General features: G+C 38.4%; 3 protein-coding genes across 7 annotated transcripts in view; 1 reads left to right on the top strand and 2 right to left on the bottom strand.

Annotated features, from left to right (window-relative positions):
* The window catches only part of LOC142341835 (RUS family member 1-like), a 176,175-nt gene that overhangs the window by 25,373 nt on the left and 126,251 nt on the right, over positions 1–24,551 (bottom strand). The gene's annotated exons all lie outside the window — the stretch shown is intronic.
* On the bottom strand, positions 432–871 carry LOC142341117 (zinc finger protein 706-like). Its single transcript, XM_075392004.1, has one exon. The coding sequence runs from the start codon at positions 829–831 to the stop codon at positions 607–609; it is 225 nt and encodes a 74-aa protein (XP_075248119.1). The 5' UTR covers positions 832–871; the 3' UTR covers positions 432–606.
* Positions 14,160–24,551, top strand: part of LOC142341118 (acetylcholine receptor subunit alpha-like) — a 40,997-nt gene continuing 30,605 nt past the window's right edge. For all 3 annotated transcript variants that reach the window (XM_075392005.1, XM_075392007.1, XM_075392006.1), the window contains exons 1-6: positions 14,160–14,839; positions 15,455–15,624; positions 18,111–18,292; positions 18,660–18,822; positions 23,468–23,635; positions 23,986–24,261. In XM_075392005.1, the coding sequence (XP_075248120.1) occupies positions 14,683–14,839; positions 15,455–15,624; positions 18,111–18,292; positions 18,660–18,822; positions 23,468–23,635; positions 23,986–24,261 (1,116 nt within the window). In that variant the 5' untranslated portion in view covers positions 14,160–14,682. The remainder of the gene's footprint in view (positions 14,840–15,454; positions 15,625–18,110; positions 18,293–18,659; positions 18,823–23,467; positions 23,636–23,985; positions 24,262–24,551) is intronic.

A 24,551-nucleotide genomic window follows, 5' to 3' on the forward strand; every position in this document is an offset into this window, starting at 1 on the left:
AATGAGCAAGCTGTATTAGCAATACTTTCTACGCTATTTCAGTGTATAGCGGGCAGCAGTTGAATTAGCAACCCCCACAGAAAGCCATAATAAACTGGACGAACAAATCGTGTACCACAAGCGCGTGCCAAAGGTATCCAACGATTAAAACAAGTGCTTAACTTTATAAAAGCTCAACCGAAATACAATGGAGATTATATAAACACAAACTCCGCCAATTGATCCAAAAAAGCTCCGCCAATACTCTTCTTCGAGTCGGTTAAAAGACACAAAAACATCCAAACCCTTTGGACTGTGAAAAACCAAGAGAAAATCAATGGAGCTCTGCTCAGCTATTACAATAGCTCCCTGCATGAGTGAGTGCCATAACACTAGCGTTGAGTATCAGAGCACAGGCTATGTGCCAGAACACTTTAGGAGTGTAAAAAGGACCAACTACTCAAACATTGAATTCTGTTGTTGAAACATTGACAAAACTACGAGGAGCCTCTAAATTGGCAAAAGTGGGGATAATTTATTAATTGTACAACAGTTATTTATTCCTTGCATAGTTCCACCGTGTTGACGATTGTTGTGTCCTTTGCAGCAACATTCACACAGTTATCTCTACACCTCGAGACATTCAGAGGGCAAAGGCAGCTTCGGATGTTTGCTTTCGAAGTGTTGTTTGTAAGTCTTGATGTCTCCCAATTGAATCATGCACACACTGCACTTGTAGTGCAAGGCTGCCTCTGCTGTCTTTTTATGATCACCCGCATTTTTCTTGGCTGTTTTAGCCTGCTTTTGAGCATTCTTTTGCTGAGATTGGATCTTTTGTTGACCCCTAGCCATTTACTCCCAATACGAATCTGAAAATAAAGCGGACATTTACTGAGGGACATCTCCATCAATAAATGAGTGCACTGAAAACTTGAGCAATAATTTAAGATATCATTACTTTGCATAAGTAGGAGTAAACTAACCAAAAACACCCCTGCCCAACAAGGAGTATTTGCGGATACAGGGTCCTCCCAACCCGAACTCTAAGTCTACAAAAAGAATTTTGTAATTGTTATGATAAACTTAAACAGTTTCAGATAGTATTGGTTCGTCAGAATGACGACAAAAGTTGAAGTATTCTCATCGGCAGGCTCGCCAATCTATTGATCAGCTCTTCGGCGTTGTCTATTTTACTCATATCAACTAGAAGGTGTCGTACTGTTGAGAGTGTTTGTCAAGTCTTTGAAACAGTCCAGTGATGGGCTTGACACATCTTCAATTTGTAGCTGATTCCACTCATTAGGTACCTGCACTGTAAAGTAGTTCTTCCGCAATGCAGTTCTTGGTAACGACTTTGCGCTGGTTCCCCCTTGTATCACAATTCGTTCTAAATAAACCAGATGTCACCTCTGCGTCGTACTTCTCCGTCAGTATCTTGTAGTTCTGTACCATCCTGCCTCTTTTCCAGGGATAGTTTAATGTTGGTAGCCTGAGTAACTTGAGTATTTTGGAAGTTCGTTCTTCTGATCTCTCCCACCATGCGGGCTGCTCGACGTTCGAAGGAGCAAACATAGAAACTAACACCAATGACGCACGAAAGACGAGCAAATAAAACTTGAAAAAGACGAACAAATCCTATCATTAGAAAGTTTATACACCAACGTTCCCGTAAAGGAAGCCACTAATATTGCCCTGCGATCGCTTTATGCTAGGGACGAAAAACCAGACATACCTAGAACAATGAAACGTCTGCTTGAATTAGCCGTCACCAACGTCCATTTTGTTGTTGTTGTTGGGGATTTTCTTTACAGAAGGGATTTCTCCCGATCAAAAGAGTTATAGGAAATAAGTCCATGTCTCTCTGCAGTGTTGACAGTCACAACAGATGTGCCACGATCAGACGTTTTCTGGTTTGTACCGCATCATGATATCATTCCACATTTGCTTTAGAATTCTGTGTTTCAGGCCGTGTTGATTTCCGAAGTCAATGCTGTGATGAAGTCTGTTGGCTATCTTTTGGGTGCGAAAGAAGAATTCGCAATGAAAGTCGGTACTGTCAGAAAGACGGGCTGGCAATGGGCGCGTCCTTGGCGGTCATTTTGGAAAACCTTTGGATGAAATCGTGGGAGCCACAACTGAAATTAAAGACACCTAAATGTAAAACCAACGCACAATCTAGCACTTATCGCAATTGCGAACACCCTGTGACAGCACGTTCCAGGGGTGTGAGTGTGAAGTTTGTAATAGATGGTTCCACGCAACATGTCAGCAAATCAGTAACACAGGATATGATAGCAAAACCAGTTCTGGATGTGCTCATTCTGTCGTGAAAATGATCAGACTGACATTAACAATTCGTCCGAAACTAAAGTTTTTCTAAGATATGTCGACGATATTGTGAGAACAGTTAGAGGTGACACAAAAGGGCTGTTAGTTGCGGTCAATAATCTCCATCCAAATCTCCAATTTACATGAGACAAAACAGATGATAAAAACAGTTTGCCATTTCTGGACATGTCAATTAACGTACAACCCGAGGGGAACATTTTTTTACATGGTATCAAAAACCATCAGAGACTGGAACAATTTTGAACTATCGTAGCTGTGCACCCCTACAACATAAGAAAAGAATAATACAGTGAGCAATACACCGCCTGTTCCGAGCCACCAGCAATTGGAAAGCGTTCCATGAAGTATTGACAAAAAACGAAGAAATTTGGGAAGGTAATCAATATTCTAGGCATTGGGTAGGGAATATTGTCAAGGATACAATTAACCAGCTGCGAATGAAAGAACGGAGAAAAAGATATAGATATAACCCGGGTGTAGCCGTAAAACAACAGGGAAATACTGAGAAGCAACAATTTGTGTTACAGTACAGAGGCAACTTTTCTATTGAATTTGTAAAGAAGTTGAAAAAAATTCATCTTGTACAGATGATTTTCACCACTCGAAAACATAAGAGCTGTTTACCTAGCCTCAAGTTTAGCTTTGATAAGGATCTCAAATCCCATGTGGTTAATGAAATCACTTGTGATGGATGCAAATCCATCTATGTAGGGCAGACATGCCGACATATTACCACAAGGGTTGCAGAGCATGCACAGGCGGCTTCACCGATGGGAGTAATTGCAATCGAGTGCAACGGTGACAAAACAGCTTTCCAGTGGAAGATATTAGACCAATGCAGCAACCAATCTAAGTTAATGACACTAGAGGCACTCTATATAAGAACACTGAAACCAGCCATCAACACGCGCGACGAATACCGAACATGAGATTTGACACTGAAAGCTTAGTTTGGAGATAAAAGTCCAACTTGAAAGACACGTTACGAAACGAAATTTTCAACTTTACAATGGAACAAAACCAAAGTAAAATTAAAGCAATATATGTATGTTTTTTAGTAAAAAAGATGTGGATATGCATCTGCTACATCGAATAGAAAATGTACTTTTACTCAGATGTATTTATTTTGTAGATACGTTTGTCGATATGTAAAAATTCGTTTTAAATTTCCTTGAATGATTGATTTTAGTGATTCGCATTTTATTTTCTGGTTTTTCATTTTAGCATGTTGTATGGTCTATAATCTGAGGATGAACTGATAGTTCGAAAACGTTCGTAAGGAAGTTTTAAATTGACAATCCTTTTATAAATTGTTATACATTCGGATCTTTTCAATTTTAGCCACCCCCAGCTTAATGGTCAGATAACCTATAGCCCCCGATCATGGTAATTATACCATAATGGGGGCTACAATGGGAAACACCCGTACATTCTCTAATAGAATTACGTGTTTCTTCAATAGATGAACACTAGACTTGGTTTGCATATTCAAGGTGCGGTCGAACAAACGCCCTGCAAAGCTGAAGGAAACTCCGCATTGTCATCATTTCGAAGCTTTTTGTGATCTTCGCAAGGATGGAATTAGCTTTCTTGACTTGTGATGTTATACGAGGGTCGAACGTTAGCCTTCAGTCTATGCTCACCCCGAGGTCTTTCCCTAATTCAACTCCAGCTAGTTCTTTATCCCTGCCCAGTTTGCACATCAGTTCCGGTTGACTGCTCTTCTTGGAGTAATCTTCGATAGCCTTCTCCAGTGATTGGTGAGCATAATTTAGCATCATCTGAAACAAAACATAAATTCAATATATATTTTAGATAATTTAGAAAATCCATCATGTGCCGCCGGATGATTTTCTCCATGATTTGACACATGAACGTTCAGCTCACCGGTCTGTATTTATTAGGGTCAATTTGAATGCTTCTTTATAACAAGACTAAAGTTAGTTCATTTTCCGTCCATAGATAGATCTCCTGTATCCCACAACGAAATGAAGACTTCTTGTACAAACAGAGACGGCATTGTTCTAGTCTCAAACAGTATTCTTAGGTTGACATGATTTTGAGGTATCAATTTTTTCCAATTGTTCCTGTTCCAGTACTTTAGTTTCGGTGAATGCATTTTCGTTGGTTATGCAGCATTTGCTCTAAACTTTTATATTTCAAGATCGCAGCTGTTTGCTGGCAAATATTGAGGGAAAAAATCAGAAATTGAATCTACTTTCTGTTTGTCTGTTGTGGTCAATTGCCAATTGTGTTTTTCCAGACAAGAGGTTGCTTGCCGTGTTTTTGATCTCGGGTTATGTAACTCCGAAATACTTTTGGCTGCTAATTCGCACAAGCAGAACTGTTGTTTTAAATCAGTTGACAACGTTGCTGAATTTCCACGCGCAATTTGATTCTTGTTTTAACATAATCACGGTCCTTGCAGTCCAGGATTTTTTCCACCTCCTCAAACTTGCACCTACTATTTTCACAGTCAACCAGCACTCGTGAGCTCCTGTTGACTTTGATGGTTTGATTTCTCTAGCAATATGACGTTGCATTTCATGGTTATAACCTTTCAAGAAACATTTCCTTTAGTTCACAGGACAGCCTACTTCAATTGGCACCGGCGTCTTTTTCAGACGATGGTTGGTTTAAACCAAACAATATTCAAAATTACCGTAGATGAGCGTTAGGTCTGTGAACATCAAATCAATAATGAATGATTGCTCATGACACTCGCTCTCGTCTGTTCATCTATATTTTGTGCCCCTCCAATAAGTTTAGCTTCTTTGCTTTGTCTTCTCTGTTATGCATTACAAATTTTTCCCATCTATTTATAAAAAAATCAGGTCCCTACTACTACAACCTTTTTTTTGACTTTCCAATGTAATTAAAAACTCGATTGAGTTCCGCGTCCTTTTCAATGGAGGATTTGAAATTTCGGTAACTTGAGATGAAATTCAGTGAAAAAGGGGCCAGCTGGAGTTGAAAGTGTTGCATTTTTGCGAAGTTTGAGGGAATATCTTGTTCCAGAAACCTAATAAAAAATACTAATGTATAATAGTAACGCCGTCTATTTTCCGTCGGTTTCTTGTTTATTGCTTCTAAGTTAAAATTTTGAATTTTGTGCCAAAAAAATTTTCAGTCTAAAAGACTGTTCTTTGATTTGACATTAATTTTTTCGAATGTATCCAGTTCGTTGGTTGAACGCTCTAGGTTGTAAATCAGACCTCCAAGTTTCTTCTGAATGTGATCCTTCAATTAAAATTCTGCTGTTCTGAGTTTGCTCTGGTCCCTCATGATAGAATTCAAAAATTTAATCATTTCATTTTTGACCCGCAGGGGTCTTTTCTTGTTGCGATAGCTTTTTTGTCTCCTCTTTGTTCCCCAATCTGACGCAGCTTTTAGGTCGCCGAATTTATGTCGTAGAGAAAACTGTTGGCAATCTTTTGACCACTTTTTGATTTATCTCATTTCCCTAATATTTTTTTCTACTGCTTGGTCTTTGATTATACTATTTTTTCCTAATTTTTATCTGCTTTTCCACTCACTGTTCCTCTTCCGTCTTCTAAAATGATTTTTTTTACTGGTGTCAATTTTGCCATTTTAGTCTGCTAAGCTTCGTTCGTGTCTGTCTCCAAGCTGTCTCCGTTCTTCCTGTGTGCTCTGAGCCCATTCAATGAAAGGCAAATGGCTTATTAGTGTCTTTACTCAGTAAATTCTTAAGTCAAGATCAATGACTTCATGGGCTTTCTCGAATTTTTGCAGTTTTTTTTCATATATTATGTTCTTGGATTCTGTAACACACAAGCCACAGGTCCTATCATGTAATCGTATACCGTTGGGATCATGTATAGGTACTTGCAGCGGAAATACTTTGGCATGGTCAAACTCCATTTTTATATCGTTTGGGTTTTTGTAGATCTTACGGCCTTGTTCACATGTGTCAATCCGTTTGGCTTATGCTCATTGATTGAGTTTATGTACCTCCAACCTGGAGCCATTATTGTTGGTAAGTGCTCCACCTAGACCTCACAGGGACGAAAATGTACCTGGGAGATTCCATAGTGAAAAAATGGTTAAGTAAAGTTTGAAAAGCTTCCAAAGCGCCGTACTACCAACAGTTAAAGTAGAGTTACCTTCAGTTATTTTCTCTTCTTGCTCGTTGGCCGTTTCCTGGTTCCTTTGGCTATTTCGCATTGACAGCATCTTTGAGAGCGTCTCTTTTGATTTGTTGGACGTTTCCTTACCACTAATGTTTCTAGGTTGTTTTTTTTGTTAAGTAAAACTCAAAACAAAATTCAAACATTTTGAAACTGGCTATTGTTGGTATGAGGTTTTTCTGCTCTGTGATGCGAGTTATTTTTTTGTGTCAACAAAAATTTTGTTGAGTGTTCTCAGGTTCAAAAAGATGTTGTGTGAACTAAGACCCCGGGAATACATTGTCGCAGATAATCAGACTTCAAATTTGAACAATCTTAGCAATAAATCATCAACTGGTTACCTCTGTAGGTTCCTGAAAGTTGCTACAGTGTTCATCAGTTGTTGATATTATTGTGCCACATTACTTTTTGAATCCTCTTGTGTACGCTTCCAATCCTTAAGAATTGTTTCTTTCTTCTTGCTTGGGTAAAAAAATAGGAATTTAGGCTCAACCTTGGAATTGCAAATTTTGTCGGCGACAGGTTTGCTTCGGATCAATAGGTGATGCTTCGAAAGCCGCTGCTAGAAAACTGGCACCCAAGATGATCACCACTCAGCCCAGAAATAATAAAATATTCCTCAGTTTAACTAAAGGTGCGTGGGACTTTGTACCCGAGCGAAGAAAAGTAATTAGATTCAGCAATAAAATTTTATTTTGCAATAAGCGAATCGACTACTTAAACGGCTTTGGAAAAGCGAATAATTTTAGATTTTGTCGGAGTGTAGTGGCTTAGACAGCAGGGGTCGGTATCAGGTGTGATTGAGGATCTAGATCCCCAAACGAGTTCCTGCCAACCACTTTTCTGAAATTTTCTGCAGTGCAGCTCAACTGTCTTAACCTGAAACACACCACGTGCTCAGAGACCAGTTGATGCAAATGCTATTGAAGGATGTTCTGCATTCTCATCATTTCGAAGCGTTTTTTGATCAACGCAAGGATGGAATTAGTTGTCTTGACTTGTCATGTTAGAACGTGGATTGAACGTTAGTCTTCAGTCTATGCTCACTCCGAGGTCTTTCCCTGATTCCACTCCAGCTAGTTCTTTATCCCTGTCCAGTTTGCAGATCAGTTCCGGTTGACTGCTTGTTGTCGATTAGGTCAGTATATCGTGATTTTGCGAGTTATAACGTAGTAAAATATAAGTGGACTCCGGTGAAACATTTTTAAGATCTTCTGGAGTAATCTTCGATCGCCTTCTCCAGTGATTGGTGAGCATAAATTAGCATCATCTGTAGAAAGATATGTAGGTGACTTCCTGCACTCTGGCATTGAATTTGTACAAGATAAAAAGTACAGGCACAAAAAATGACCCTTGGGGAAAACCACATAGGACGGTTTGCCAGCTCTAGTAGGTCCAATTTAATGCCAAACTTTGCTCCATATTTTGAGAAAACTTTTTATCCAGCTCAATGTCTTGTCTTCTATTCCGTACTGTTTTATTACTCCCAGTAGGCGACTGAGTGGCACAATTTCAAAAGCTTGCTTACCTTCGAGACATATAATGTCTACTTCGTATCTATTGTCAAGTGCTTCGGTCCTTTTGGCCATGGTTTTGGTTAACAGCAACGTCATTGATCTTCCCCACAAACCCAAATTGCAATGATTTTAAGATATTTTAGATAATCCATTATGTGCCGCCGGATGATTATCTCCATGATTTGACACATGGCCGTTAAGCTCACTGGTCTGTAATTATTAGGGTCCTTTTGGCTGCTTCCTTATAATAGGACTAAAGTTAGTTTTTTTTCCGTCTATCGATAGATCTCCTGTATCCCACGACGAAATGAAGATTTCTTGTACAAACAGAGATGGCATTGTTCTTGTTTCAAACAATACTCTTAGGTTGACATGATTTTGAGGTATCAATTTTTTCCAAGTGTTCCTGCTCCAGTACTTTGGTTTCGATGAATGCAATTTCGTTGGTTATGCAACATTTGCTCTAAACTTTTATATTTCAAAATCGCAGCTGTTTGCTGGCAAATATTGAGGGAAAAAATCAGAAATTGAATCTACTTTCTGTTTGTCTGTTGTGGTCATTTGCCCATTGTGTTTTTCCAGGCAAGAGGTTGCCTGCCGTGTTTTTTGATCTCTGGTTATGTAACTCCAAAAAATTTTGGCTTCTAGTTCGCACAATCGGCATTGTTGTTTTAGATCAGTTGACAACGTTGCTGAATTTCCACGCGCAATTTGTTTCTTGTTTTAACATAATCACGGTAATTGTCTCCACTGCTCTCAATGGTGACTGTTCTCCGGGTCTTTTTTTGCCTTTATTATTTCTAAAGATTCAGCATTCCGTGCAGTCCAGGATTTTTTGCACCTCCTCAAACTTGCACCTACTATTTTCACAGTCAACCAGCACTCGTGAGCTCCTGCTGACTTTGATGGTTTGATTTCTCTAGCAATATGACGTTGCATTTCATGGTTATAACTTTTCAAGAAACTTTTCCTGTAGTTCACAGGACAGCCTACTTCAATTGGCCCCGGCGTCTTTTTCAGCCGATGGTTGATTAGAACCAAACAATATTCAAAATTACCGGAGATGAGCGTTAGGTCCGTGAACATCAAATCAAGGAGAGGTAATTGCTTATGACTCTCGCTCTTGTCCGTTCATCTACATTTTTTGAGGTAAGAATCTCGTGCCTCTCCAATAAATTTAGCTTCTTTGCTCTGTTCTTTCTGTTATGCATTACTAAATTTTCCCATCTGTTTATGAAGAAATGAAATTGCTACTACTACAACCTTTTCTTTTGAATTTCCAATGTAATTAAAAACTTGGTTCAGTTCCGCGTCCTTTTCAATGGAGGATTTGAAACTTTGGTAACCTGAGCTGAAATTCAGAGAAGAAGGGGCCAGCTGGAGGTGAAAGTGTCGCATTTTTGCGAAGCTTGGGGGAATATCTTGTTCTACAAACTTAATACCAATACTAAAGTATCCTAGCAACCCCGTCCATTTTACGTCGGGTTCTTGTTTATTGCTTCTAAATTAAAATTTTGAATTTTTGTGCCAGAAAAGATTTCAGTCTAAAACGCTGTTCTTTGATTTGACATTGACTTTTCCGAACGTATCCAGTTCGTTGGTTGAACGCTCTAGGTTGTAAATCAGACCTACAGGTTTCTTCTGAATCTGATTCTTCAAGTAAAATTCTGCTTTTCTAAGTTTGCTGTAGTCCCTCATGATAAAGTTCAAAACTTTAATCACTTCATTTTTGACCCGCAGGGGTCTTTTCTTGTTGCGATAGCTTTTTTTGTCTCCGGTTTGTTCTCCAATCTGACGCAGCTTTTAGGTCGCCGAATTTATATCGTAGAGTATACGGTTGGCAATCTTTTGACCGCTTTTTGATTCATCTCATTTTCCTAATATTTTTTTCTACTGCTTGGTCTTTGATTATACTATTCTTTCCTAATTCTTATCTGCTTTTCCACTCTTTGTTCCTCTTCCGTCTTCTAAAATAATTTTTTTACTGGTGTCAATTTTGCCATTTTAATCTGCTAAGCTTCGTACGTGTCTGTCTCAAAGCTGTCTCTGTTCTTCCTGGTTGCTCTGGGCCCATTCAATGAAGGAACAATTGAAAATGGACAACTGAGAACAAGCTACTGTTTATATACTGTAGCCTAATGCTGCTCTGCTGCGATTATGCAGAAACACATTTTTTTATTATTTCTGTCTGAAAATTCCAATCAGAGGTCATTCTGTCTGGAAAGTCTGATAAGAGGTCATTCCGGTCTGTAAAGTCTGATCAGAGGTCACTTTGGTCTCAAAATTCTGATCAGATGTCATTTTTGTCTGGAAAGTCTGATCAGAGGTCATTGGGTGCAAGGATGGTTTTCTTTTCCTCTGTAATACGAGTTGTTTTTTTTGTGTCGATAACAAGTGTGTTGAATGTTCTCATGCCCAAAAGGATGTTGGGTGGACTAAGACACCAAGAATATGTAACGGCAGATTACCGAACTTCAAGTCCGAGTAATGTTTGCAATAAATCAGCAAAGGGTAACCTTTTAAGGTTCCCGAATGTTGCTACTTTTCTCACTAATTGTGCTGCTGATAATATCATGCCACAATACTATTTGATTCTTCTCTCATAGACGTATCATCTTTAGGATTTGTTTCTATTTACTTGCGTGGCAAAGCGGATTAGAGGTTTAGGCTCAACCCTGGGGTTGCAAAAAATGTCGGTGACAGAGTTCGCTTCAGATCAATTGGCTATGCTTCGAAAATTGCTCCTAGAAAACTGTCGCCAGAGATAATTCCCGTTCAGCCCGGAAAAAATAATATCTTCACCCATTTAACTAGAGGTGCGTCGGACTTCGTACCCAAGCGAATAAAAATAATTAGATTCAGCCCTCTTGCTCACCTAATCTATAGGCACATGATTTAAAACGGTAAATTCTACAACTATAAACCAAATTTTTGCAACAATTAGACTAAGTAAATCAACTACTCAAACTGATTTGGATAAGCAAAAAATTTTACGATTTGGTGGAGTGTAGTGGCTTAGACAGCAAGGGGGCAATATCAGGTGTGCTTGAGGATCTAGATCCCCAAACGAGTTCGAGCCAACCACTTTTCTGAAATTTCCTGCAGTGCAGCTCAGCTGTCTAAACTTGAAACACACCACGTGCTCAGAGACCAGTTGATGCAAATGCTATTGAACAATATGACAGACATCAAAAAACATCCGCATCCATGGTTTGAAGAAGCAGAGCTAAGAATCTTATCAAACTGTATCGGACGCCAAAGTGCATCGGATGCCAAACTTTATCGGACCATTTGCGGACTAAACCTTAGAAAGATCTAGACTTTTAAAGAATTTTGACTTCTTGTGAGATTTTGAGTGAGATTGTCCACTGAACATCAACACAAAGAAAAGCATCCACATGACCGTCACAACGTTGAACGCTGGTGAAAAGGTAGTGCAAATTGAAACCACCATATTGAAGTTGAATATTAGAAAAAACCATGAAGTTGATTATTAGAAAAATGTTGTGAGGGTCTAGAATGGATTACCTGATTATGTGGCCATGAGTGAAAACTTGAGCCATTTCATGTCGATTCTCGACAGGTTATGGATACATCAGAAATTTCCCTCTATCTACAGTGGCACTGTAAAGATCCAAAACTGAAGAGCTAATCATAGGAAGCTATCTTGCCTAGTAGAATTAACACAAACTCAAGCTCAAAACCAAAACAGTTGTCTAACTAGTTGAGAATTTTGTGGTATCACTCATTGGAGGAAACATAAATGTTTTCCATGGGTGTCTGCCGGAGATGGTATAAAACCTCTCCTTGATAAAACCTCACTCACCATCAATCAAATTTTTATACTGAGGTTATATATCTCAAAACGAAGATGAAAGATCGCAAACGTGAAAATTATTTGAATAAGAATGTCACCCACTCGTTGTGCTAAATTAATGAGTGCCTAGAAAAAATAAACAGAAATGTGCCTGAATTAAAAGGAAAAAAAACGATTCGTCTAATATGAATGGTCGGAAGACTGCATATTATTTTATTTGAACTGCAAAATGCATGAATTTTGATGGAAAATTTTTTCAGCCCTATAATTTTTTCGTTGTTGGACCTCTACTTCTCTTCCAAATTATGTTAAACTATGGCTCATGTTTCCGCTGATTCCTCTTTTCAAATTAAATATCATGTCATTCAAAAAGATTTTTGACGAGTTGAGGAGTTCCTCATATCTAACCCAATGTTCTACTATGTTTTGTTTCACTGAAAATTGGTCCTTGGTCAACTGTTTTGGTTAATGATAACGTTTTCTATTTAAAAAACTACCTATTTATGTCTATGGTCTTTCACTTCATAGAACCACCAACTATCGGCCCCTGTTTGCCTTCATTTGGGGGGGGGGGGCTACATGTTTTCTGAGCACTATTCTGGGGGACTATAATGCAAAACAGCACCCTAAGTTTAACAAGAGCAAGCAAAAATGCCTCGGTATCTCTTATCATGAATCAGTATAATCTGACGTTATCGTTCTCAAAACAAACATAAATTTTGCTGATGAATTGTACAGCAAAAAGTGGAAGCAAATTTGTGTAGTGTGTCTTTTGAGTTTAACATCGAACCCCAAAATCGACTTCCCTTGTGCGTTCCCCTAGATGAATTTCACAGTATCAATCACAAACTGTATCGGTTACGATATGTAAAAATAATATATTTTTTGAAACAAGACTACACAAGTGCTCTTTATGATGATATTTCTAGTAGTCACTGTGTTTCATAAATTAGTAAATATCCAACGGGTGTGTGTGTGTGTGTGTGTGTGTGTGTGTGTGTGTGTGTATGTGTATGTGTGTGTGAGAGAGAGAGAGAGGTAGAAATTACAGTTCTTGACAACGTTTTGTGCAATTCCTACCCAAATGAAGTTTTTATTGTACCTCTTGAACGATTTTGTATCGCAATGCAGTAACTATAAAACCCCTTTATTTGAATGAAATTAAAAATAAAATTGTCAAAAAAGCAAAATCTTTTTTTTGGACTGGAAGGTTAAAACAGCAAATTTTAAGAAAATGTTTTTTTTCCTGACTGATGAACTTATGCGTCTAGAGTTGCATGTAAATTTTGATCCTGAAGCTTCGATTTACAGTATTAGCACGGCCATCGGGAAGTATGCTGCTTTTTTTAAAAAAAAAACACACAAAACATATTTCCTTGGTTTGATGATATTGTGAAGAAGTCTCTTATGAAAATATTTTATTAAAGAAGTTGAGAAGAGGCCTATTATTCTTTGATGGCTTCGAAAACTAACGGGAGATTGTTCGTACACTTTGTGCGAAGAAAAAACAATTTATTATGTCTACAGATTTTCTCGCCTTAAAGGTAAGATTTTTTTTTGAAAAGTTGGGAACACTGTTGGGTCGAACAAAGCCCCACATGCCAATGTTTCATACAATATTTTACGCAAATGATTACAATGAGTGAGAAATCTGCCGTCATTTCTTTCTTCAAACAGGAACAAGATTTAAAGTTTTGTCAATAGTTTATTTGTTGTTTTTTTTTAGTTTTGAACGACGTTTTAATTCCAATGAAAAAAGAAGGACTTTTGACGCGTTGTCGAACTTAAAGCAAATATATGTGGCGAAGATCTTTTGCGCTTGAAATGGAGTAGTTCTGAAGCATGAACCCTAGAATAAAAGTCTACCACATTGGTCAGTTGAAAATCTATTAACAGTGTCCAAACAGTTTTACGTTAGAAGCTTCAGGCGCGTATGCGCATATGTGTCAATGTTTGTCAACAATCTTGGTTTTGATAAATAGTCTGAGCAAACTACAAATGAAGTTATATTGATCACACAGCTATGCAGATTGGTCAGAAGTTTTGCGGCGAAAATTAGTTCAATAGTTTACAATCACTCATGTGGTCATTGATTAAATACCCCCCCCCCCCCATCTGTTTGATACACCTTTTAAGTTCTCTTTTGTAATTGCCACCGCAACCTACAAGTCCACATTTGACCCACAATCCCCAGCTCCACCCCCACCCCCGCACTGACACATACATTCATACATAGATATAAAACCCCTCCCCCCGTTTATGGGAGACGTTACAATGAAAACATGAAAGCAAATACACTTTAACTTCAATCACATTTCAAACACACATTACAAACATAAAGCTCTCTAGTTCGACACTAGACTACTTCAAACTTTATAAACTGTACCTTGCACTCATATATCATATTAGTTATATTTCACATATATGCATTTATTTGGGTTGGTTGTAGTAGCCTTGCATGTTTCGAACAGTCCAGACCCATATACCGGTTCTAGTTCACACGAATATTCCCCAATTATGTTTGAACAATCCCTGGGTTTTGATCTGCGCCTGGAAATTACCAACAGGTGTGCGGGCAAATGAGAAAGAGAATTCTTAGCTCAAACCTGGGAATTTTCCTTATTTAAGTTTTGAGGAACAAACTACTTAAACAGCAGCCCAGATTAGCTGTAAACAAAAGCGGTCAAACAAATGCGAGATTTCATTCAAAAGAAAATTTCTTCCACTGCAATAGTGTACAATTGAGCGGTTCTTTTGACCGTAAAAGTTTCAAAATTTGATTTACTACCAAAGTAGTTAATACCTGAGAGAAATACTCTCAAATACTAAACGATTTAACCTTAAAGCAGTATTAAGTTCCTCCCCAAACAATATGTATATCTCTATAAAATTACTAACTTCTATATCCTTATTGGTTATTATTAATTACAGTTTGCTGTGCAATTGCAAAAAAGGGAGACATATTCGATCGGACCCTATGCCATCGATACCCGGTTCTGATAGCCAATCAGAAGAGAGCTCAGATGATGGTACGTACAATTAATTAAAGAGTCATTCAGTAATAAATTTGCAAATGATTGAAAATTTAGTTGTGGGTAAAAAAACGCCTGAACGTTCATTTTAACACTGAGTCATTGTGTTTGCAAACTGCGGAAATGCAGAAAAAAAATATCTGTTAGCTCATGGTTAAAATTGAGTGCTATATATTAGTAGAATTCTGCGAATTTTTTTTTCATTGCCAAACATTTATAAACTTTTAAAAAAAAACTTTTTCTTTTTGTGAAATTTTACCTAAGCTTTTTGAAAAATCCAAATACCCGCCGAAAATTTTTTAGGGTTTAGCCGATTTTTTATGACCGTTGTAAGATTACTAATTTCTCCGTTTTTAACCAATCATCATATTTTATGGCTAGTAAGTCTGCCTTTTATGTATGTATGTATGTATTCCATTTACAAAAGTAACTTGGGAACAAAAATTACGTTTGTCATTCATAATTAAATCAGTTCATAGAATCACTCAATATCAATTCAACTCCCATTACATCAAGCCAATGACGTAATTGTTGTAACAATAGTTTTACATCAAGATATGATGAAAGTTAATAATAACAAAATATTTGCGACGGATGCTTTCGGATGACTAGGGATAGCGACTACTTTGTCGCCGGAAGCGAGGGTGCAGAAACTGGTGACACATTTGCTGGCGAATTACACGAAGGTGGTGAGACCGCGCTTGAACCAGTCGAGAACTGTTGATGTCTACTTTGACATCAGAATCAAGCAGCTAGTCAATGTTGACATACACTCATCTCAGGTCAGTAAAATTTGGAGTGGACGATCAGAGAACGGCCAAATGTAAAATGTAGTGGCAGCTCTAATTCAGCTAAATTTTTTAACGCTAGCCTCAAGCATATATCTAGAATCTGCGAATACGATGTATGTGCAACCAATAGCAGCACTTCGAGGTCATCAACTTTATTCATACAAAACGACAAAATCGAAATCGATGATTACATTTGTAATTACTGTAAAAACAATTATCACCGAGCGTAAATTTATTTAACCAGTTGCAACTGGTTAACTCTTATCAAATTTTTAATTTACGCTTCCAAAAAAGGAGCAAGTTTTGACTTGGATCATTTTTCGTGTAAAAAGGGAATGGAACTGTTTCCTGACCTGATTTATGGTACGTTCCTAGGTTGATGTCCAGACCCAAACTGAGCTATAACCATACCTACTCGGACGCACATCCGTGTGTTCACCTACCAAAATTACAAGGTCTGGACAGCAGGTCGAGCGAATAATAGTCTGTACCATGGTCTGGGCTCGGTGTAATCAGCGTTCACTTCGGCCTAAAAGGTCTAATCATATTCTTTATAGTCTGGACGATGGTCTGGGCGCAGTGTGATCGGAGCTCACTTCGGTCTGAAAGGTCTGATCATAGTCTTTATAATCTGGACCATGGTCTGGGCGCGGTATGATCAGAGTTCAATTTGGTCTGAAAGGTCTGATCATAGTCTTTATAGTCTGAACCATGGTCTGGGACCGGTCTAATCTGAGGTCAATTCGATCAGAAAAGTCTGATTAGAGGCCGTTTCGAGGCACTTGAGTCTGATCAGAGGCCGTTTCGAGGCAGTTGAGTCTTATCAGAGGCCGTTTCGAGCGCACTTGAGTCTGATCAGAGGCCGTTTTCAGCATATTTGAGTCTGATCACAGGCCGTTTCGAGCGCAGTAGTGACAAAATAGATGATGTAGTGTCAGAATAATCTCAGGTCAATTTCAAAAACCGACTTTTAAGATTACTACAACCCAACTACAACTACAGCAAGATGCAACGAGAAGCAATTACAACTCCAGCTGCAAAGAGGCCCAAGCCAAGCGACGCCCTTTTCAAGAAGGCCCTCTCAACTATCCAAAGCGCGTGCCCGGAGTTTTGCCTTCCACTCATAGCGCCAAGTATGCTAAGGACTATAGCTTTGTGTAGCAGGGCTGGATAAGAACCTAGACGAGGTCAAAGCAGCAATCAACAAGACCTACCCAGTGAAAATGAGCCCTGTGTGCATCCAAAGCCGAGCCACCAAAGCACCAACCCAGCTAGCGAGAGCCCTTACGAGGTGCGAAACCATAAAAACGCTCCTGATCATCCACGACCCGATGATCGGGCTCACCCAATAACAATGTGAAGAGTCAAGACAAGCCAGGCCCTCTTCTCCTCTTCTTTCCGGACGTGATCTGGTGATCCAGTGCTGTTAGTACCAAGGCTTTGGTCACAAGGCTAGCGCGATTACGCAAGAAGAGATATGTTCCAGATATCAAGGTAATCAAAAGCTAGCTGACTGCACAGTCCTCAGAGATAAACCCAAGTGTGCCAATTGCCAAGGAGACCACGCTGCCAGCTACAAGGGCTGCATCAGTTACAGGGACGAAATAGCTCTGAACCGAACCCTCACAATGAGAGGCCTCGAAGGAATCCTAACAGTAGCCACCCGAATAGTAGCTGATGCCGTGGTCACAGCCAAGTTCACCCGTAACTCTAACTACGACCTTGACAAGTTCCACCAGCACTGCAAAGATAGACAAGAATACCACTTCCAAGATCTCCTCAGCAGTTTCGTTAAGATGCAACCAAAACTCCTAAGAGTGCCTCCAGAGCCCAACAAGCAAGACAATCCAGACTGCGACATGCCACCCACTGAATAAGACTACAACTACTGCTTCCAACGACAGCATCTACTGAGACGGAACCCACAACTGCAACAGAGCGACCTATGAGAGCTGGGAACCCATAGCTCAAGAAATTGCTGCTCAGACGAGCGAAAATCACACAAAAACATCAAAACTGACTTTTAAGATTTTTCCAGTTTTTTATGAGTGTGTTTCCCCTCCTCCTTTCTCAGCAGGGCTGAGGATTAATCCGGAAAGGTCTGATCATAGTCTTTTTTTAGTCTGAAGAATGGCCTCAATTTGAGTCTGATCATAGCGCACTATAGTCTGGACAAAGGTCCGGATTCGGTCTTATCAGAAGTCATTTTGGTTTGGAAAGTCTGATCAGAGGTCATTTCGGTCTGAAAATTCTGATCAGAGGTCATATTGGGTCTGGACCTCAACCTGGGTATGATCTTCCGTAATTATTTTTTCATCATTATGTGGCTTAGTTGTTATAGTGGCTTCATGTCTTATAATGTTATGCAAACTATTATCAGTGCGATGACGAAAATCAATTTATTCATACCTTATAATGAAAACAAAAATGGTGTTCATGTCGAAAAATGAAATATTTCTTTGATGTTTTTGTCGTAGGTGCAATTCATGATCTCTCTCCTGCAACAATGGGTAGACGAGGGACTGATGTGGAACTACGAGCACTATGGGGGGAGGGCTGTCAAACTGAATCCTAACGATGTCTGGATTCCTGATGTCATGTTCATTAACTCAGTTGACAACTTCGAACACCTCAAGGAGGTCACAATTCTCCCTGTCAGGTCAGTAAAATATAGCCCCCAGTTACCGCAAACATACCATAATGGGGTTTTTAATTAATTTGGGGGGGGGGGGGCTATATTGGGAAAGACCCCAAATTATTACGAAAAGGAAAGACCCCAGATCCAGATCTAATTATTGCACCCTCCTCCCAATCGTGTTAAACAATATAATGAGGGTCTTATAATTTCGTGTGGGGGCTATAGTTGGAAAGACACCAAAAAGATAGAAAATGGTTTTAGAAAATTATGAAATACATGAAAAAAGGATAAATAGAGGGAAAAGAAATACAAGTCTAATTTCGTTGCAATCCTTGCAGACTATTTAAATGTAAATGATTAAGACCTGCTCTTGATCTCCTTGAATTAGGGTCAACTGGATGGGGAAAGTGCTGTGGCAGATCCCCCTTCTGAAGACAACCAGGTGTGACATGGATGTGAAGTACTTCCCCTACGACATCCAGACTTGTGACTTGGACCTGAGCAGCTGGAGGATGCTCGGATCCCAGATCAACCTCGAATTCATGGAAGATGTGAGTTAAATCTATTATGACCCCGACCGAGGATTTTAAACAAAATTGCAATTTTAATTTTTTTCACATTTAGTTCACCACTTAAAAAGAGAAAAAAACACTGAATTGATCCTCGCATTGCTGTACATAGACTGTTGATTGCAATGATATGAATATGAAGAAACAATAAATTTGACAGTGCATAGAGAATAATAATAACTAGTACGCTCGTAAAATGCGAAAATGCGTTTATTCGAAAAAATTTAACCCAAAAAATCATGATCATCTTTAGAGTCTTTTTAATCCAGTTAATGATTTTTTAAATAGTAATAAATTAATAATTGGTTTTTGATCATGGTTAATGTTCGCTCGGATAGAGAATAATAATAACTTAGTATGCCTGTAGAATGCGTTTATTCGATTTAACCCAAAAAGTCATTGTCGTCTTTAGAGTTTTTTTTAAATCAAGTTAATGATTTTATAGTAGTAAATTAATAATGGGTTAATTTTAGCTTGGTTGTTGTAATTTTTGAAAAATCGTTATATGATATAGTGTTATGTTTGCTGAGATTTCGAAAATTGGAACTGAACAAAAAAAGTGAGTTTGTTTTAAGCATTCAAAATGTCTGCTTACTTTTGAAGAGAACTCAAAAACCTAGATTTCGAGAAAAATCTTCACCAGTTAACTAACTGCAAAAAAGGGTTTACTAGAGCATATTTTTTACAACCCTGGATCACTTAAAGATTGTTAATTGTTAAATTGTGATACATTGATAAGTCAATATTGAATTGACTTCATTTTGGTTAATATTGAACTATCAAATAAATTTCAACCTTCTTATTTTCGAGACATTTAAAAACAGTGAACAACTCTGCGGAATTTGGTTCAGCATTTATAAAACTGACTAAGGCGATTCGTTCACATCTCTCCACAAATCATTTTCTTTGGTTTAATTTGTTAACATTTGTCAAAAGACCATTAATTTGTAACTGTTTCAGATTTTCAGAGTTTAAACCTGTCAAGTTTTGCCGAACAAGAAATTGAGATTGGCGTTAAGCTTGTTCACGGGGCTTAGGTTAACAGGTGAAAGATCGATTAGGCAACGCTAATTTTGGTAGCCATTAGGCAAAAATTATGAATTAAGTTTTTGTGGAAATTAGGCGGAAACATATTAAAACAATTAAAGACGGTACTTAAAATTTTGCTTGACCCGATAAAATACTCAAGTGCACTTAACATGATAATAGGCTACAAAAACATAGAAAAATGGTTTTGAAATTTGTAAATTTGCAGCATATCAGTTAAATTTTTTCACAGCTACGCCAACCTTTTTCTCGAAGTTATCCGCGCCACATAGCGCTAAACTATTGAGAATAAATCATACATATTTTTAAAAAAAATGAATTCTTTAATCTTCTCGCTGTGATTTCTAACGATATCCTCTTTTCGGATATTACCGGTGAGGGGTTTAATAATGATGTAAAAGATTGCAAATGGTACATTTTACATTAATTTTATCGACCCATTTTCATAATGAGACGATAGTTAGGGACACTTCAGCACTTAGCAGCGTCAATTGGATCGTGACGTACCTTCATTAAATACCTTAATTGGTTTTCTCCTAATTTCCAAAAACTTAGTTTAAAATTGTCGCCCAGTGGCCACAAAAAATGGCTTTGCCTAATCGAGCTTTCGCCTAACACCCCATCCCCCGCATAGCTGCTATTTCACGAATGGCAGAAGGAAAAGCGATAACAACTTCAATCGGGGTTGCTTGAATACAAATTTTTCAACGATGTTTGTACCATAATTGGTTGAATTACAGCGGGTAAGAATTAATTGATGCATTCATTTATAAATGGCGCTATAGACAAATAAAATGTGTCAACAACTGTAACTGATGAAATGACATATCTTCAACATGAGCTTTATCAAAAGATTGTGAACTGAAACCGATCATACGCTTTCGGTTGTGAGAACAAACTGTATCACATACGACTATTCTTTTATTTTTACATGCAAAATTAGGGTCATTTCTGTTCGCAATGTGGGTTTGGCTTTAGGATGAGATCCAATGTGCGTGAAGTCAACTGCTCTCCCGGCCCGGGCTGAAGCCACAGCGCTAAAAATAGTCAAAAAAAGGCAAAAACGGAAGGCTAATGCGTTTGAATTATGCAAGATAAGCGTTGTGAAAACAGGAAGTTTTTCTTAGCTAAACTGTCCTTACCTAAAGTCACCGCTTAATTTTTTGTGTTAATATTACGCACTTGGGTGCTTATAACAAAACTACATAAGAAATGCGCGTTTCAAATTCTTTTACAACTTTTGGAGGCTGGTTATAGTTAGCTTGACATACATACTTTTGAAAAAATCTTCGGCACACGCGGAAGTGGGGTTTCTTGAGTTTGGAAGGAGAAGACCATCTAACCCAGCCCAAATTTGATTTCGATCAGGCGGTTCAGGCAAATAAAAAAAGCCGTATCCGGGCAAAACAGTCCCAGACAAAACAGTTCCAGACACAGGAGATACGAAAAACTGAAAAAGCAGTCGCAAACAAAAAAATGCCAAAAATTTAAAGATAGTGACCCAACGCATTGATTAACAAAAATTAATCTCTCAATTAAGCTAAGCCAAATCCAATTATCAAAGTGATAAAAGTGGACTCAAAACCATTTGTTAAACACAATGGCAAGTTTCGTTTTAACTGACAAGCATATAAAAATGTGCCTCGCGACGTTTGACGTTAACATTGACGTAAATTGTTACCATGGAAATCAGTCAGAAAAACATAAAATCTGAACAGCTCGTTTCTGAAAGCTATGGCTATGTTAGGCACCGCCGACTTACTGATGACTATATTGCTACTGTTTGCCAAATGGAAGTGAGGGGCGCTGTCTCGTAATGAGAATGTACTAACAATTGGCACTGGTAGACATTTGTAATACTTGTCAAGTTTGGCAAACAGTAGCACTGTGTTGTCTTTAATTGAACTATATGATAATAATAGAGACGACTGTTGGGAACTTGCAGTTTTTCGAAGTCACACTTTTGACAGATTCCCAGAGACACCCGGAAAAGTTCCTCTCGTTCTAAGAATTGTAACGTGTGCACGACTATTAGATTTTAATATTTCAATATAAATTATTACAGTTGGAATTATATCATTGCTAACCGATTATTAATCTTGAAATTAAAAATATTACAAGATAATCTTTTGCACTCTAGTTAAGATACAGAGTAATTCTTATACTGAAATTTAAGAGCTTCAACGCGCACTGCAAATTATTATGTGATGTCTTGAGGTAAGCGACCTCAGTAAAGCACCGTTGTCTAGTTGTCGAAGAAGCAAAAAAGGCTCACGCTCAACTCAAGACTCTAATTCTGGACGCCTAACTTGTAAAAATTTTACAAATCGACGCTTATTTTGCAAGATGCTTGCATATCCGACATCTGTCTTGCAAGATTTTTGCATGATCTTGCAAGATGGCGCGCAATCTTACAAAAGTTTTTGCAAGATTCCTGCACTATCCTGCAAGATAGCCGTAGGTAATATACTAGAGTCTATTACAAGATAACTGTTTTATAAATTCTGGCGCATTTTTTGATAGATCAATGTTCGGGCAAAAAACAACTATCGCTTCATGGCTCATAATCATCCCTTGAGCAAAATCACAATTTCTAATTGTTTTACTGATCTATTTGAATTTTTGTCGCTGTTGGTTCCGCACAATAACACACTCATCATGAAATTGGAGCACCTGTCGTCATTTTATACAGTTATACTTCTTTTCACCCTGATTCTCTTAACCCCCTCTCTTCCAGCATCTTATCTTTCCACCCCTATGTCATTTCGCCTTGCAAAAATTCCACCCTAAAATCTTTTCCCAAACCCTACGAATCTATAATTTTGAGTATTAGTACCCATTCAAACACATTATATAAAGAGCTTAAAATCGGGTTAAATAATAGAATGTTGAATAATCGAGATTAAATGACATGAGTGACAAAAGTGTCGGTGAAAAAAGGGGATATTATTTGATACAATGCACAGATCTGTCTCATAATTTCGTATCATATTTTCTGTTCATTGTCATTTTCATTCTCAAATTTGTTGGTGGGAGAAGAGATGCCATTACAAAAAGAAAACATCCAATTACGCATCCCCCGTACCAAACTCTCAGTTTTGTAATCATGTACCCAATCAGAGATGTCTCAGAAGAAAATCACTACTGATTCAGACTCTGTTCATGTCACACTTGGCGTTAACAGACACTGAATTATTTTGTGAATCAGTGTTGAAAGTTGATTTTACTCTGAAATTGTTCTGAAACAGTACTGAAGACTGTGCTATCTAAAATTTGTCTCTGAATTGGACAGACTCAAACGAGGATTCCGATTTCAAAATGTTGCTTAATTGCCCTGGTCAAAAAGGGGAGTGATGCTGAAAGTTAGGTACGGGCCCCTCTTGCAAGATATTCTGTTATGTGGATTTAAGTTTTAAGATAGGGTAAATGCCCCCCCCCCCTTAACACACCCAGGTTTTGGGGGTATCAGTTCCATAATAGCACATGCGCATTGGGGTTGCAAATAATTAGCCCGATGATGGGGAAATCTTGATCCGAATTTCTTTACACTTTAGCTTTCTGTTTCATCTTATCTTTGTAGTACTCTGGAGAAGCTGCAGAGGAGATTTCCAAGTTCAGACACCCCGAGTGGAATCTGATCCATGTTGAGAGGAAGAGGAGTGTGGTGGGATATGGGGGGTATGAGGTACCCACTCTCAAATTCCAGTACTCCTTCCACAGACAGTCCAAGTACTTCGAGTACACTATGGTCAGTATAGACTACTGTCCCAAAAAGTTCCAAGGGTGTTTTTGTTGGGCCGATTATCATCAAACCTAATACCAAGACAATTTCAGCATTGGGATAATCTTTTTACACATCTCATTTCATAACCGATTCAGAACTACGGTCATATCATTATGTATACTTGACAGTCTTCGCATACACACACATATGTTAAGCTAAGTTGAGAAGAACAAGACCTACATTAAACGTTAGGGTAACTTAAGATGAGCTTTTTAAACTAATTTTACCATAACGTGTTTTAAGTGTTCTTTTACCATAAAGTGATAAAAGAGACTGATAACCAAATGATTCATGTCTGAATAAATCTTGTTTAGGTCTATCCAACAGTCTTGATCTGTCTTATGGCTTTCATATCCTTCAACCTTCCCAATGGCTGTGGAGAGAAGATATCTTTCTCAATCACAATCCTACTCGCTCTAGTCCTCAACCTCTGCCTCATAGACGCCTACATTCCCCGCTCCAGTGCCAACTTCCCCCTGATGGGCGAGTTCTTCTTCGGGGGTATCTGCATCGTAGGTGCATCTGTTGTGCAGAGTGTCATGATTCTTCTCATGCACTACTCGTCCGAAAAGCCAAAAGCACCCTCTAAGGTACGCAGGCAATACTCACAAAAGCAAAAACCCAGAGTGCTTTTTGGAAAATTAAATTACAAATACGGCAATTTTTCGGCTTTAAAAATTCAGCTGAAAAATCTTACTTAACCATAGCTTCAGGTTGACCATAGCCTGATCAATGTTGGCTGCAATAAAGGTGCCATGTTAAAGTTTCAGACAGAAAAAAATGGCAGAATTCACCAAATAAGATCAAAGATGCTCATGAAAACATAAAGTCAGAAATGTGGGGAATAATAAGAAAAGGGGCAGCTGAGAACAGGCCGCTC

The sequence above is a fragment of the Convolutriloba macropyga genome, chromosome 6 (assembly GCF_964194025.1).
Source record: "Convolutriloba macropyga chromosome 6, txConMacr16.3, whole genome shotgun sequence".
NCBI lineage: Eukaryota > Metazoa > Xenacoelomorpha > Acoela > Convolutidae > Convolutriloba > Convolutriloba macropyga.